General features: G+C 41.3%; 1 protein-coding gene across 6 annotated transcripts in view; it reads right to left on the bottom strand.

Annotated features, from left to right (window-relative positions):
- Window positions 1-4,363, bottom strand: part of LOC132393125 (ribosomal protein S6 kinase alpha-3) — a 110,868-nt gene extending 106,505 nt beyond the window's left edge. For 2 of the 6 annotated variants that reach the window (XM_059967963.1, XM_059967964.1), the window contains exons 1-2: window positions 4,019-4,362; window positions 663-761 (exon numbers count right to left, since the gene is read on the bottom strand). In XM_059967963.1, the coding sequence (XP_059823946.1) occupies window positions 663-761; window positions 4,019-4,078 (159 nt within the window). In that variant the 5' untranslated portion in view covers window positions 4,079-4,362. Of the gene's footprint in view, window positions 1-620; window positions 762-4,018 lie in introns of all 6 variants that reach the window. The other 4 variants (XM_059967962.1, XM_059967960.1, XM_059967966.1 and 1 more) reach the window with 4 other exon arrangements.
- Between the last annotated feature and the right edge of the window lie 12,839 nt (window positions 4,364-17,202).

Genomic DNA, 17,202 nt, shown 5'->3' with positions numbered 1-17,202 from the left:
AAAGTAGTCTCAGTTAACTGATTCCACAATAAATTCTACTGACTTATTCTGCCTGTGTACACCATTGTGAAGGATTAATAATCATATTCCTTTAGCAAACAAAAAACCATTGATTAAACTGTTGGCTCATTCAAACAAGAAAAAGCAGAATGATTTTTAATCAAGAACAAAGTGTTAATTAAGACAATACTTAACACGAACTTCAGTTGAATAACTAATGATGTTAAACTAGTAGATTAGTTCTTTAAAGTCAAATATTCAAACCAACAAAACTCAAAATGGTGATGAACAAGACTTCAAACTATTCTCAAGGCATGACCCTACAGATGTTCTCAGAAGCCTACAACAAAGGATATCCTCAAATCCTACCAAAACAATTATGAAATGAATAGTGGAATTGTTTCATATGAAAACAGACAAATCACAGATGCAATGGGGCAATGATTTTATTATTCCACCCACAATAAATATCTGCACATCCATTACCCAAATTAAAATCATTCCACTAGAAAAGGCAACTATTTTTGGAAATTGCCATTTACACTTCCATTGCATATTACTATGCATCTTTTAAAACCAATTCTATGTTATACAGAAATGTTCCAAAGTGTTAAGTATACCTCATACTGTGAAGAACTGTTAAGTTGTATAGCAATACTAGCCTGACATCGAGTGGTGGAGTCACGTAGTGTTGTGCCCCTGTTTGGGCTCTCAGTTGGTTTCTGGCTGTGGAGAAGTTTACTTAGGGGAAACGATGTTGACTGTGAGGCAAAAAGATACATAAAGAGAAGAAACTTCATCTTTTGCAAAAGCCAATGAACAACTTTAGGCAGAGTATATGCAGTAGGAGATTTGCACTTTGCATGTTATCACTGTTATAAAAATATTAATAAAGTCTGTATGCACAGTATGTAGCAATTCTGTTTCATACAGTGAATTCCAGTTAATTGGAAAATCAGTTAATCAGGGCAGCCATTTATTTGGGATAACTCTTAAAGAACCAAAGCTAAATCGCAAAAATAGGCAGAAGACTACAGCCAAACAACTTTTAACCAGTCATGTTCATTTGTGTGTATTTCTTTACAAAAAGTGGTGATTTTTGTCAATGATAGTTGGAACTGTTTTGCTCACTGCAGTTTCAAACACTCAGGCTTGGAGAAGCCAGATATGAGTGAAAATGAAATGATTTCACTATTTCAAGTTTGGAATTACAAAGAATTTAAAGGTATCGACAATCATCTTAAATATTATAATGAAAATGAACATTTGGAGGAAGCAATCGTCTAAAGAATGGTATAAAGGCAGTGTTTTATCTGCACTGATTTTACTCGTTTACAGTCAATCATAAGAACATGACAGATTAATTCCTCTGTCAATAATTACAGTATTAGGAACTAATAGAGTGTTATAGTACTGTTGTAGTTTTGATAGTGATCTAATTTGAATTTCATTTGAATATATAAGTTGTTACACAGTTAAATGATAGTTTATCATTTTTAAATGCTTTTTAACTACTTCTATGAAACTTCAACTAATTGGGACAGCCGCTTAATTGGGCCAAAATACACTGGCCACGATGCATCTCAATCAACCAGAATCCACTGTATTTATGCTATCTTGATTACATTTTTTAATGAGAAATGAATAGAAATCAGTACCAACACAATATATTAAAGGAAGCAATCATGCCAAAATCATACAAGCATTGTAATTTTGAAAAGCTAAATTACTAAATTTAATCTGATAAATGGCACTTTCATTCATTAAAATTCTTGACAATTTTTAATAAAACGAAGTAGTCAGAGAATAGAAACCACCCTTCAGCCCATCGCGTGCATCAGCCATCAAAAATTTATCTATACTCCTCCCATTTTCCAGCATTCTAGCTATAATCTTCCATAAGAATATAATTCAAGTGCACATCAAAACATTTCTTAAATGTTTGTGTACATACCACCACTGTCTTCCCAAACTATGCATTCCAGATTTCAACCAATCTTTGGGTAAACATTCTACCCTCCCACTCAGTCCTCTCATTACCTTAAACGCTGATATTACACACCTCGGCAAGGGGAAAAATTTCTTATCTACATATCTATGTCCCATGTAATCTGGATACTTTTATCAGGACTTTCACCCGAGCCTTTTCTCCTTCAAACAAACTTGGCCTATTCAGTCTCTCCTCATCATTGAAATGCTCCATCTTAGGCAACACCCTGTTCATCTTGTGCAAGCTTTCTGCACCCCCCCCCCCCCAAACCATATACAAAAAGTTTAGGACAGCTTAAAGTTGATAAATATAAAGTATACCTGCAGTTCAAAGTTACCAATTATCTAGAAATTCACTTGCACAAATGCAAAAAAAATTCTCATGTTGTCAATTGTTTCATTGACAAATCTCTACTCTTTACATAAACATCACCAACTTCTAAAGATAAGAAATAAGAAACAAACTTGGCTTCAGACTTTAACACCCAGACCATTCCCTGCCAAAAAAAACAGTTCCAATGTATTGCAAATAGAAGATTGTTACTTAATCAGCCAAATGAAGTATTTCCAGCCTCAAATAGGCCATGTCATGAGGCTGACATCAATTCAAACAACTCATCTCAAAATAAACCTTGGAACAATATCGATCACCTATGTTGTTGTTTAACTTGAAGATATGAGATAACAAGATCCAATGCTATTAGAACTTTATAAAGGTATTGTTGCTAAATTTTGAATAATTCAATAAAAGCCTAAAGTACGTCAGGTTTTAATCAGGTTCAGAAATTTCAAGTTTTGAAGGCATCAGCAAATTGCTAAGATACAGTTTTGCTTAAGATGTCATGCAAATGAAAACAAATCAATAAATTAACTTCAAATGGATCCTAATTCTATTTTTGTAAGAGCAAAGCAACCTTATAGAAATTATACAGCATCAAACTTTGCAGACATTGAAGTAAAACTAAACACAAAAACCTGAAAAATAGACTCTGAATGTAAAGTCAAAATGTAGATCCTTGAAAATTTCAACACCAGAAATGCTGCAGCTGCTGGATTACTTCATCTCCAGCCCTTTACCTTTCCTACCTACCTGGCTTCACATATCGTCTTCTAGCTATCCTCCTTCCCCAACCCCTCCCCCCACCTTTTTATTCTGGCATCTTCCCCCTTCCTTTCCAGTCCTGAGGCAGGGTCTAGCCTTGAAATGTCGACTGTTTGTTCTTTCAATGGACGCTGCCTGACCTGCTGAGTTCCTCCAGTGTGTGTTACCTTAAAAACTGTTCTTTTACTGACTGAAGGTTACATCGTGTAATTTGGCTTTGTTGTAATCATAACGGAGACCGATCTCCCAGCCTATTTAACTGAAGACACAAGACACCCTAGCAACAGTGATAACGATAAAAGTTAAAGCAGACCCTCCTCATCCACCCCACCCACACACTATGATACAAATTACAAGACCTGTACATGCACTGAAATGGGGGGGGGGGGGTGAAGAAAGAGCAGCGCGAATGTGTGTGAGAGGACGTACGCGTGTAGAAGCGAAAAGGGGGTGTGTTTAGTGACAGTACGTGGGGACAAATGCGGTGAAGGGAAACAAACTGAAAATGTATTAGAGAGGGGAAGTGAGGAGAACGAGGGGTACGTATGAGACAAATGAGGGAAAGGAGAGTAAAACGTCCCCATCCAGGGGACGTGGTAGCCGGAGACCGGAGGGCGTGGGGATTAGGCACTTGGCAAATGGGGGGGGGGGGAGAGAGGAAGAGAAGGAAAAGGAAAATAGTTCGGGGTGCGAGGAAAGATCGAGGTCGGAAGCTGAGTAGGAGAAAGGTGGTGGGCAGACAAGGAACTGAAGGAACGTGTCCAGGGAGGCTGGGGGAATGACTCCGAGAGTGGGGGTAGAAGAGGCTGAGTGTCGATATTGATGGGACAGGAGGTAACTCGGACGGTGGAGAGACTGGACGTGGAAGAGCGGGGCGCGGACAGGAAAGAAAAAGTTCGCGCTGGCCTGCCAGGGGGTACGGCTTACCTCGTTCTCTTTCTCCACAGCCATTTTCTGCCAGGGGTTCACCAGCTGAGCGAGCGGCATCTTCCCGGGAAGGGGCGGCCGGCTGGCGCACGGGGTGTGGGGGCTTGAGCTCAGCCCGAGCGCTGCCGTTCCAGTCGGGGGGAAAGGTGCCACCGGCCGCGCTCTCCCACGCCTGTGCGACGCAGTTAGGCCTCGGGTCCCGTCCCGTGCGTTTCCGTTCCCGGGTGCCGGACCGCCAGCCGTCACCCTCCCCTCCCTTTCTCTCGGCGCTCGCCTGCCGCTTCCGCTCTCAATATGGCGATCGCTCGCAGCACTACCTGTGCGCTAAAGCGAGGCCGTCGCGCGTCACCCCGAGGGGCGTGGCTACGCGCGACTGCCAATCACTGTGGCCGCCAGGTGAATCGAACGCCAAGCGGAGGGAATGTGCATCTGCACTTGACATCCGGTACACCTGGATCCTGCTCCAACACACGCACGGACAGCATTGTTTCGCCACACTGTTCAGAGGGAAAACAGACACCATCCAGATTTAACTCGACCTGTTGCAGAATACAAAGGGAAGTAAGGAAGGAGAATGTTGGGACCTTGGCAGAGATCCTTGTATTGTCTGCAGCCCTCTTTCGTTCAAGAATCATAATCGCACGCTGGGTGTTGCTTTGGAGTTCCACCATCAGCAGATTTTCTCGTTTTCAGGTTTAACATAAGACCATAGGAGCTGAATTAGGCCATTCAGCCCATCGAGTCTGCTCCACCATTCCATCATGGCTGATCCTGGATCCCATTCTATCATCGGCATATGTTGTGAAACCAGTTCTTTTATGGCAGCTGTGCATTGCAATATTGCAATTTTAGAACTATAAATTACATTAAGTATATATATAAAACTAAATAAGTAATGCAGAAAGAGAGGAAAAATGGTAGGATAGTGTTCCTGGATTTATTGTCTGTTCAGAAATGTGATGGAGGAGGAGGAGAAACTGTTCCTGAAAGGTCGGGTGTGTGTCTTCAGGCTCCTGTATCTCCTCCTTGATGATAGCAATGAGAAGTAGGCATGTCCTGTCTGAAGGGGGTCCTTAATGATGGATGCCGCCTTTTTGAGGCATTGCCTTTTGAAGGTGCCCTTGATGATGGGAGGCTCATGCCCATGATGGAGCTGGTTGTACAACTTTCTGCAGAATTTTCCAAATCTGTGCGATAGCCCCTTCATACCAGAGAGTGATGCAACCAATTAAATGTTCTCCATGTTACATCTGTAGAATTTTGCAAATGTCTTTGGTGACATACCAAATCTCCTCAAACTCCTAATGAAATATAGCCACTGTCATGCATCCTGTGTAATTGCATCAATATGTTGGGCCCAAGATAAATCTTCAGGGTTGCTGACACCCAGGAATTTGAAACTGCTCACCTTTTCCATTGCTGATCCCTCAATGAGGATGGGTATGTGTTCCCTCGACTTCTCCTACCTGAAATCCACAATCAATTCCTTGGCCTTACCGATGTTGAATGCAAGGTTTTTGTTGCAACACCACTCAACCAGCTGATCTATCTCTGTTATATTTTGTAACTGTAAAACATAAAATCTAATTGAAAGAAAAATACTGTTCTGGGAAAACCAGTATACTTTCTTAGTTTCACTTTTAGCGAGGTGCACAAGTACAACATGGTGGTGTGCCACTCATCTATATATTCATTGAGTCATCTATACACACACACAGTATACTATATAACACAACTACTATACGCATATACACAACATAGCAATTTTTAAAAATTCTCCCATTCAGACCTAAAGATTTAATCACCCTTGGTGGATTTCTTAGTCTTGTGGGATAATGTCTCTTTCCTGACAAAAAAAAATGTCTCTTTGCTTGTCAGGTGAGGCTTGTGGCTGTGAAACAATCTCAGGTTCTGGGGCCTCCTCCATGGTGCTTGTAGGAGTTGACTCTAAGACTGCAGGAAGTGGTTCTGACAGCTCTGGACAACTTTTTTCTCTAACAATTGACTCCACTCCCCTCAACTGATCAAAGTGTCATCTCCAGATGACAACAGATACAATCTCCGCTGTGTAGGAGAGTGGTCCAGTCCTGTCCTTAATCTTCCCAAGTACCCATTTTTGATCTCCTCTGTACCCCTCGTCAGAACTACTTGTTCAGGAGTGAAACTTTGAACCTCCTTGTTTGAGGAGCCCTCAATTTGTCTCAGCTGTTTGTCCTGCATACCTCTTCTCAGATTGTGTTTTAGGAGATCCTCAAGGGACAACCCAGGAATAGCATGGCTGGTGAGTTGTTGGTTGAGGAGTGTGCTGAATTGCAATATGCAAGGAGAAAATTGGCAGGCATCTGATTCAGTGTCCTGCAGTGTGTTCTGCTGACATTGCTCACAGTGCATTCTTTAGACTGTAGGCAAACCTTTCCACCAAGCCATTTAGCTATTTGGTACAGTGCAGATGTAATATGTCTTATTCCATTCATTTTCAGCAATGACTGATACTGTTCCACAACAAACTGTGGTCCATTGTACCTGACTAAGTGTTCTGGAACACCAGTCCTGGAGAAGAGGCTTCTCAACACATCACCAGTGTGTGAGGGTGTGCTGGAGAATATTGGGAGCACTTCTGGCCACTTTGTAGCCGCATCCACTACACCCAAGAAATTTGTGTCCATGAATGGTCTGGCAAAGTCCACATGAATCCTCTGCCAGGGCAATGCAGGCCATTCCCCAGGGATGGAGAATCTTTACTCTTGGCATCTTCTGGATATGTTGACATCCCAAAGTGCATGGCAAGGTTTCTTGATTTGTTACAGGTGTTACGCCTGTGCCCCCTACCTCCTTTTTGAGAATCGCAAGATCGCTATTAAGTCAGGTCAGGAGACCCAGGAAATGAGAGAGAGACGTTTGGAATGTCCTGGCCCCCAGCGATATAAAGCCACGGAACAGGTCATTGTCTCTTGGAGATGGAATTGTGTATTGAGTACTGTACTTCATGGAAGCCCTCAGGCAACGTGGGCTGGTTGGGGGATGGCATCATTCCACCCTGATTGACATCTAAGACCCTGTGAGTCAGGATAAAAGAGAGTCTGGAGAACAGCCCTTGACACGCACGAGGAGAAACGCTAGAAGTCCCGTGACAGCGTTTAATAGCGACAGCCAGTGGAGGGCCCACGAGTGTCCTTTCCCGTTGCCCTGGGATTGAGGCCCCACCATGGAAGGCAGCTTAGCTAAGGAAGAGATCACCATCGACGCCATTTCAAAGGATCGACATCATAAAATGGAAACGGGCAGGTTCTAAACCTCCGTCTCTCTCTCCAACCAAAAGCTGCAGCTTGAATGAACTAAAGTGACTTTTATATTTACATTGGACAATACATTGTCCCCTAGACAACGATAGAGCTATATCTTATTGATTATTATTATACCCGCGCTTATAGATTTAGTATTGACGACGTATGTAATCTGTATGTTTGCATTGATATTATTTTTGTGTATTTTTACCAATAAATACTGTTGAAAATAGTACCATCAGACTTCAACAGACCTCTCTATCTTTGCTGGTAAGTGACCCGTTTACGGGGTACGTAACACAGGCCATCAGGAAAAGCTTCGAGTCAACATTTTCATTTTGACCACGACTAGATGACCAGTAAGTAACTATTCCAACACTTTAGCTCTCATCTTCGAAGATACAACTCTCAATCCCCACATTAGAACTTAAGAATTAGGAGCAGGAGTCAACCATCCGGCCAGTTGAACCTGCTCCACTGTTCAATAAGATCATGGCTGATCTGACCTTGGACTCATCTCCACCTTCCTGCCTTTTCCCCATAACCCTTAATTCCTCTTAGCAAAAATCTATCCAACCTTGTCTTAAATATATTTACTGAGGTAGGCTCCACTGCTTCATTGGGCAGAGAATTCCACAGATTCTTTTGGAAAAACAGTTCATCCTCATCTCTATCCTAAATTTACTCCCCTGAATCTTGATGCTATTCCCATAGTTCTCGTCTCACCTGCAAGTGGAAACAACTTTCCTGCCTCAATCTTATCTATCCCTTTCATAATTTTATATGTTTCTATAAGATCTCCCCTCATTCTTCGGGATTCCAGCAAGTACAATCCCAGGTGACTGAATCTCTCTTCATAGTCTAACCTCATCTTTGGAATCAACCTGGTGAACCTCCTCTGCACCGCCTCCAAAGCCAGTATATCCTTCCTCAAGTAACAAGACCAGACATGCACACAGTACTCTGGATGTGGCCTCACCAGTAGCCTGTACAGTTGCAGCAAAACCTCCCTGCTCTTAAATTCAGTCCCCCTAGCAATGAAGGCCAACAATCCATTTGCCTTCTTGATAGCCTGCTGCACCTGCAAACCAACCTTTTGTGATTCATGCACAAGCACTCCCAAGTCCCTCTGCACAGCAGCATGCTGCAGTTTTTTACCATTTAAATAATTATCTGATAAGGCACAAAGCAACTTCCGTCAAAGGCAAATTCATCCCTGCGATGGTAAAAATGGAAATGGGATTCCATGCACATCCGCTCCTCATTGTCATTGTTCTGTTTTGTAACTTCCAAACATAAAAAAACTAATTGAAAGGAAAACATGGAGCCAGGATAACTCGTGTATGTACTTGGTTTTACTTTTAGCAAGGCGCGCTTGTGTAAAGTGACGTGATTACGTATACCATTCACGTACTTTTACAGAAACCTGCAATGTATTATGCAAACAACAAAGAATGCTTAACTAAACAATATTTCTCAAATATTTCTGAAATATTAAATACAGAACAATCTAGCTGCAGTATGCCTCCTGGTCACCATCTGAAATTCTGCCAACAATAGTTGTGTCGTCAGCAAATTTATAGATGGTATTTAAGTTATGCTTAGCCACACGGTCATGGGTGTAGAGAGAGTAGAGCAGTGGGCTAAGCACCCATCCTTGAAATGCGCCATTGTTGATTGGTAGGGAGGAGGAGATATTATTTTAGATCTGCATAGGCTGATGTCCTTGGTGAGGAAGTCAAGGATCCATTTACAGAGGGAGGTACAGAGGCCCAGGGTCTGGAGTTTGAAGATTAGAACTGAGGGTATGAATGTTGAGCTGTACTCAATAAACAGCAGCCTGATGTAGATAGTACTATTGTCCAAGTGATCCAAGGCCGAGTGTAGAGCCAGGAGACTGGAGATTAGTGAGTGTTGTTCCTTTGTTTAAGAACAGCAAAAGAGACAATCCAGGAAAATATTGAAGATATTTTGAAAAGTTTGGATACTAGGGCTGACATGCCTTGTGTGGGGTGAAGTCCTGCTCACAAATTTGACTGAGTTTTTTTTTGAGGAAGTTGAGTTATCTACATGGACTTCAGTAAAGCATTTGACATGTCTGTTATTATAGGCTGGTCCAGAAGATTTAGTTACTGAAGATCCACCATCATTTAGTAAATTGGCTTGGTTAAAACTGGGTAGTGATAGAGGAGTGTTTCTAAGACTGAATGCCTGCAAGGCTGCTGGTGTTCTGCAAGGAGGAGAGCTGGGACCTCTGTTATTTGTACATATAGATAGAAAGGAAAAGGTAGATAATCTGATTTATAAGCTTGCAAGTGACACAAAAAAACACGAGTTGTGAATAACAGGGAAGGTTGTCAGAGGATACAGTGGGGTATAGATTAATTGGAAATTTGGGCAAAGAAACAGCAGATGGAATTTATTTCAGAGTAGGACCTTTGAGCAGCGCCACCTGGCCACCCCCAATTTAATCCAAGGCTAATCATGGGACAATTTACAATGACCAACTAACCTACCAACCGGTAATTCTTTGGACTGTGGGAGGAAACTGGAACGCTTGGAGGCGACCCACACAGTCTAAGGGAGAACGTACAAGCTCCTTACAGGCAGTGCCAGGAATTGAACCCTGGTTGCTGGTACCGTAGAGCCTTGTTGCTAACCACTATGTGACCATATTTAATCCAGATAAGAATGAGGAGATCAATCTGGGAGGTTAAATGAAAGAGGGAAGTATACAGCTAATGGTAGGTCCTTTGGGACTGTAGGTGTACAGAAAGTTCTTGAGGTGCAAATCCATTGTTCTTGCTTTGGAAGACGTAGGAAGATATACAGAAGAACATTAAGTGGAAGAGGTATGGAATACTTGCCTTCATTGGTCAATGCAACAAACATAAAAGTTGGGAAGTAATTTTTTAACTATATAACAATTTGGTTAGGGCATATATGGAGTAGTTTATGCAGTTCTGGTCTCCCTGATTTATTATCGTCACATGTAGCAAGGTACAGTGTAAAGCTTGTTTATATAGATAAGATGATTAGTGCCTTGAACTAGGTAAATCTATACCAATGCAGAATAAAGTGTAAAAGCTACTGAAAGAGTTTAGTCTAAGTAGATGTGAAAGTGGAACATTGTAATGAGTCGCGGAGTGAAACCAGTTGAAATGTATCTTTCTCAGCAAGTTACAAGCCATGCCAAACAGTGCATTCATAGAAAACAATTCATGATTATATAGCAGAAAAATAGACCTCTTGGCCCAAATTGACCATGTTGATCAAAATCCCTATCTAAATTAATCCAACTTACCTGCCTTTAGCCTATATTTCCCCTAAATTTTTCCTATCCATGCACTTCATTCCAACACAATGTTTCTTTTAAAAGATTGTAATTGTCCCACCTCCACTGGCAGCAGGTTACATATATCCTCCCCCCACTGTGTGGAAACACTTGCTGTTCAGATCCCCTTTAAATCTTTCCCTTCTCACCTGAAATCTAGTTTTAGACTCTCTACCCTTGGAAAAAGCCTGTGACCACTCACCACCATAGGCCATGCTTCAACTTCCTTCACTCCAGGGAAAACAGTCCCAGTCATTCAAACTGATAACACTAGTGCTCCCATCTAGACAATGTCCTGAGAATCTCTCCTGCACTTTCTCTACATAAACACATTCTTCCTTTGGCATGGTGACCAGAACTGCACTCAATACTCCAAGTACTGGCTAATCAAAGTTTTGTACATTTTAAATTACTGAATGCCATCTAGGGGTGGAGAGTTGCCATTTGGGAGCAGACTTCTGCCATCAAAGAGCAGGCAATTATGGATGTGAGTTGAGTGCATGTAGTTACACAGGTCTGCAGCAATAATGTAATGTTATTCACACCAGATTGCACAGTAATTGGATGCTAGGCTGTGGGATAATGCCAGCAGTACTGTAGACTAAATCCTGTTCTCTTTCAGGATGTTAGCATTTTTCGACAAACCATTGGTTTTCCTGTTGTAAATACTGAAAGAGAAAAATCTTCCACCAGTGGGCAATAATTAGAAGTAGTAACTGAGTAAAGCAATTTAAAATTAAATGGGAGAGCATTGTACCGTAGTTAGTGTAATGTTTTACTGCTATAGCTGTAAGACCAGGGTTCAATTCATACTAGCACCTGTAAGGAGTCTGTATGTTCTTCCTGCGACCACTTGGGTTTCCTCCAAATACTCTGGTTTCCTCCGACAACCCTACAACTCAGGGTGAGTAGGTTGTGGGTATGCTATGTTGGTGCCAGAAGCATGGCAACATTAGTGGGCTGCCCCCAGCACAACCTCAGTGCAAACAGTACATTTCATTGTTAGTTTCAATGTACATGTGATAAATAATGCTAATCGATCTTTAATCTATTTAAAGAGCTACCTCAAAGTAAAATCATGTCTGTGAAGTTCATAAGTTTCCTTAAACAGAAATAGTCACAATATTATTTTTGTTAACAAATCTCTCAAGCTCAATTCACAGAAATTTCTACAGTGATGATGAAAAAGCACTCAGGGAGTCTCCCATTTCCCCCCTTTCTTTATATTCCCTGTTTTCCTGCAATTTATTTACTTTCACATACTTCCATCAACTTCCCTATTATATTTTTGTTTGGTCGTTAACTTACCCAAAGGGATAAATCACAGTAGTCCATTATCAAGTCTTTGAGATGTTGAAGGAAATTGGAACTTCTAGACAAAAGCCAGAGAGCCCACAGACATCAGCCAAGTTCAGGGTTGAACCAGGTTGATTGAACTTCTGTTCCACCATGCTTTTATTGCCAGTATTATTCAGCAGCCAGGTTAATAGCAGACCTATGTTTGCCAACATTTAGTGTGATGTCCATCCTCTTGTATATTTAAGTGAATAAGCTGATGAGGATTTGAAGCTTGACCTCCAAAATCATATGTACCGTATATGTTGTCTCTGAATTGTAGCACAATGGCTGATATTGGAATTATTAGGGAGTATTCTGGAGTTATGTGAATATAGTAGATATTAAGTCAAATACAAATTAGTCTTCTCTTCTTACTGTAAATTGTAAGCAGTGCATGGAAGTTAAAAGCACAGACTAGCCCATAGACTAAGAAGAGTGATTTGCAAAATGGTGACCATGAGAAGTTTGCATATGAGTCAGCCGAAAGTGTTAGGACAATGGGGTTGTGTTAATTGGCCTGCAGCAATCCAGGCAACATGAGCTAAGTTGTTTGTACCATTGTGACTTGAGTTCAAGCTGGCAGACAAGGCTGATGTTGTCACATTGCATATCAAATACGGTCACTAGTATATCTCAATAGATGAGATATTTGTGTACTCGGAAAGTTAACTCACACAAACACTAACCTTGGGTTCCTGGCTCTCACTCTTCAGTAGTTTTAGATTGTCTGTGTTAAATAATTTCTCCCAATAGGGGTGTTCGAACATTTAGAACTGCCTCCCTCTGTAGATATGTAATTCAAAGGAAACATTGCCAGCCAAAAATATTGAAGTAACAATGCTATTATGATTACTGAAATTATATTGAATCACCTGCTGTTACCCTTAATCTTAATGTGTTGTACATTTGAGTTTGTGAGACTCTACTGTGAGAGGCTTAAGAAGAATGACTGCTTGTTGTGATAAATAAAGACTTCTGTGTCAGCAGGTTCAGTGTCTCTCTGGTGATTTCAGACACAGTCACAACAGAGGTTACCTTCAACCTGGAGTGTAGGTAAAGCACGTTGAACAGATTCCCATTCATCCTATAGGTTAGCTCCAAGTTAGTGAGAAGTTTTTTTTGGAGAAGAGGATCTAAAATTACCATGAGAAAGATGCTCCATATTCCTTTAAGGGGAAATAATTTTGAACAGGACAAGTGTATCTTTACTTCAAAGAACCTTTTTATACTATGTGGATTTTTACATCACTTTGACAAATGCTGATTTGGTTTAAGATTAGTGGATCACCGCAGTCTTCAGTCATTTAATTAGCAAATCAATAATACATTAAATTTTAATGCCTTTAATACAGAGTCAATGTTCCATCTTTATATTAGACTGCAATAATATCACTACACATCTTGGGAGTTGCGAGGAAACCGGAGCATTTGGAACATACGCCAGGGAGAATTCAAGGTCAGGATTGAACCTGGGCCATTAGAACCGTGGGGCAGCAGCTCCACCGGCTGCACTATTGTTCTGCCTTTACAAACTAAATTGGAATTAAACTTGGTAAATTTAGAGACCAGGCAATAATTTGTTTGTTGACTTCTGTGAGAAAGCAAGGGATTGTGATAGAAAATACATGCATAATTCTACAATTTAACGTCATGATTTATTTCAAAGATAAGAAGTGAGAGGAGATCTGTAACACTCAGCTGAACTGGCCAATTGTGATTCTAGTTTTTACAGGCACAATGGACTCTTAACAGTAACAACTTCCATTTATATGCAGCCTTTAATAAGCAAAAGTCCCTAACTGCTCCATGAGGATTATAAAACAAAAACTGTCACAAGCCACCCTAAAAGGACATCAAAACAGACTATGAAAGCTTTTCCAAAGAGGTACGTTTTAAGGGATGCGTAAAAAAGTAGAAATCATGGTAGAGAGAATAGGAGATTTTGCAGAAGCATTCCTAAAGCTTAAGGACTTGGAAATTAAAAACATACGGTAGAGACATGTGGTGGAATTATTAAAATTGGGCATGAATAAACAGACAGAAATGGAGGAATGCATATTTCTCTGTATTATGTTGCTGGAGGGAAATATGGAAGTGTGGGATCATGGAAAAATCTCAAAACAAGTACAAGAGTTTTAAAATCATGGTATTACTTGACTGGGTCCCTATGTAACTTACTCAAAGAGTTGGAATGACTGAAAAGGATTTGACACTACTTAACAGACGGTCGACAGAGATTCAGAAGTCCTCAATCTCATGGCAAGTAGTTTCTGAGAAACCAACTATTCTTGAGTAATATGCACAAAATCAGGCAGCATCTATGGAGGTGAATAAACAGTCAATGTTTTGAGATGAGATCCTTCATCAGGATTGGACAGAAAGGGAGCAGAAGCCAGAATAAAGTTGGGGGGGGGGAGAAGAGGTAGGCATACAGGCCAGTAGCAGGTGAAAGGTAAGTCTAGGTGAGGGGGAGAGTAGGTGGGTAGGGGAGGGGTATGAATAAAGAAACTGTGATGGGATAGGTGGTAGAGGTAAAGGGCTGAAGAAGAAGGAAACTAATCAGAGAGGACAGTGGGTCTTGAAAGAAAGGGCAGGAGGAGGGGGCACCAGAGGGAGGTGATGGGCAAGTGAGGAGAACAAGACTGGAGAATGAAAAAAGAGAGTGGGGAGAGCGTTGCTATTGATACTGGTTTATTGTTGTCACCAAGGTATGGTGAAAAGCTTGCCTTGCATACTGTTCATAATAATCAAATAATGACACAGTAGAGCAAAGTAACACAGTAACAGTGCAGAAAAAAGTGTAAAAGCTACAGAGAAAGAGGAGAGCAGATAAACAAGATTATAACAAGGTAGATTGTGAGATCAAGAGTCCATCTTATCATCATAGAGTCACATTTTGCCCTACCAAGTCTACACCAACCATCAACCAAACATTCACATTAATCCCAAATTAATCCTATTTTGTTTTCCCAACAGACTCACCTGTTTACCACTGGCAATTTACAGTGGCCATTTACCTTACGAACCTGCGTATCTTCGTGACGTGGGAGAAAACTAGAGCACCTGGAGGAAACCCATGTGGTAACAGTGAGAACGTGCAAACTCCACCCAGACACTGAACTGGAGTCACCGGAGCTGTGTCTGCTCCACTATCTGCACCATTGTACCACCTTTGCAGACCAACTCAGAGCTAAACTTGGTGAAGTTGGAGGTCAAGTACTAAGTTTGTACTTGACTTGCACAAGAGAATGAAAGATAGTGAAAACGCTATCACTTTCAAACCCTCTTGAAAACAGGAATAATTGTTGGAGTGATTGCTGGTGTCTGACAGGGTGGTTTGAGTATTTCTGACTCAGCTGATCTGGGATTTTCACACACAACAGTTTCTAGAGTTTACAGTTAATGGTGCAAAAGACAGAAAAACATCCAGAGAGAGGTCAGAGGAGAATGGCCTGACTGGTTCAAGCTGACCAGAAGGTGACAGTAATTCAAATAGCCACGTGTTACAACAACAGTGTGTAGAAAAGCATCTCTGAACACATAACACATTGAAACTTTGAGCAATGGGCTACGGCAGCTGAAGACAATGAACATACACTCAATGACTTTATTAGGTGCAGGAGGTACCTAAGAAAGCGGCCCCAGTGTATATGGAAGCAACTGAAAATAGGTCAATTTTCCTTTTTATAATTTTTCATATTTAGCATTTATATATTTTCATCTTATATTTTTATCATCTTTTCTTTAATACCAATTAATTCCTGTAACTTACATTACTACTTGGCAAATAAACTTCTGCCATCTCCAACGGGATCAGCGAACACATCTTCCCATCCCCCACAACTTTCCACTTTCCGTAATGATCACTCCCTATGTGATTCCCTTGTCCATCCGTCCCTCTCCACTGATCTCCCTCCTGGCACTTATCCTTGCAAGCAGAACAAGTGCTACACCTGCCCCTTAACCTCCTCCCTCACTACCACTCAGGGCCCCAATCAGTCCTTCCAGGTGAGGAGAAACTTAACCTGTGAGTCTGTTGGGGTCATCTATTGTATCTGATGCTCCTAGTGTGTCCTATATATCGGTGAGACCTGACGTAGATTGGGAGACTGCTTTCCCGGGCACCAATGCTCCATCTGCCAGAAGAATTGGGATCACCCAGTGGCCACCCATTTCAATCCTACCTCCCATTCCCATTCCAACATGTCAATCCATGGCCTCCTCTACTGTTGCGATGGGGCTACACAAAGGTTGGAGGAGCAGCACCTTATATTCCGGCTGGGTAATCTTCAATCTGATGGCATGAGCACGATTTCTCAAATATCCGGTAATTGCCTCCCCTTCACCATTCCCCATTCCTGTTTCCCTCTCTCACCTCATCCCCTTAACTGCCATTGCCCCACTCTGGTGCTCCACCCACTTCTCTTCCTGCCATAGTCTTCTACCCTCTCCTATCAGATTCCCCCTTCTTCAGCCTTTTATCTCTTACACCAATCAACTTCCCAGCTTTTTACTTCACCCTTTCCTCTTCCCAGTTTCACCTGTCACCTACCACTTTGTCGTCCTTCCTCCCCTCCCCCTACCTTCTTACTCTAAACTCATCTTTTTTCTCCAGTCCTGATGAAGGGACTCGGCCCAAAACATCAACTGTTTACTCTTTCCCATCGATGTTGCCTGGCCTGCTGAATTCCTCCAGCAATTTATATGTGTTGCTTAAATAAAAAAAATTTTAAATTTCAGTCTGGCATGTTTCTGGATCAGGTAAAGTAATCAAATTAGCAGAAAATGCAGGAACAACAACAAAGTCTGTGAGTTGGATAAATTGAATGTTCAGCATACTCAGCACATTTAAGATAGTTCTGACCAAGCTTATTTAATGGCTTCCAGCTATTATATTTCTGCAAACGCACCAGAAATTATCATCTTCCGTTTAGTAATTCGCTGAATTATTTGAACAAATAAAAAAAGATTGTGTATTCATGTATTGCCATGTACGAAGCCCTTCAGCATTTTACAGCTTTTGAAGAATGTCAAAGTATTGTGCAGAAAAGGTGTAACTGATTTCCACAAAGCAGAATCCTGGTACCAACAAAATAAGTGACCTATTTCAAATGTTAGGTATAAAGCAAACATTGGTCAGGTTACAGCTGAAAATTCTCTTGTCCCTTAAATAATGATAACAAATCTTTTACTTGCAACTGAGAAGGCTTCTCATTCAAGGTCTTAAC

The sequence above is a fragment of the Hypanus sabinus genome, chromosome 4, assembly GCF_030144855.1.
Source record: "Hypanus sabinus isolate sHypSab1 chromosome 4, sHypSab1.hap1, whole genome shotgun sequence".
Taxonomy (NCBI): Eukaryota; Metazoa; Chordata; class Chondrichthyes; order Myliobatiformes; family Dasyatidae; genus Hypanus; species Hypanus sabinus.
This window is presented reverse-complemented; position numbering and strand designations above follow the sequence as displayed.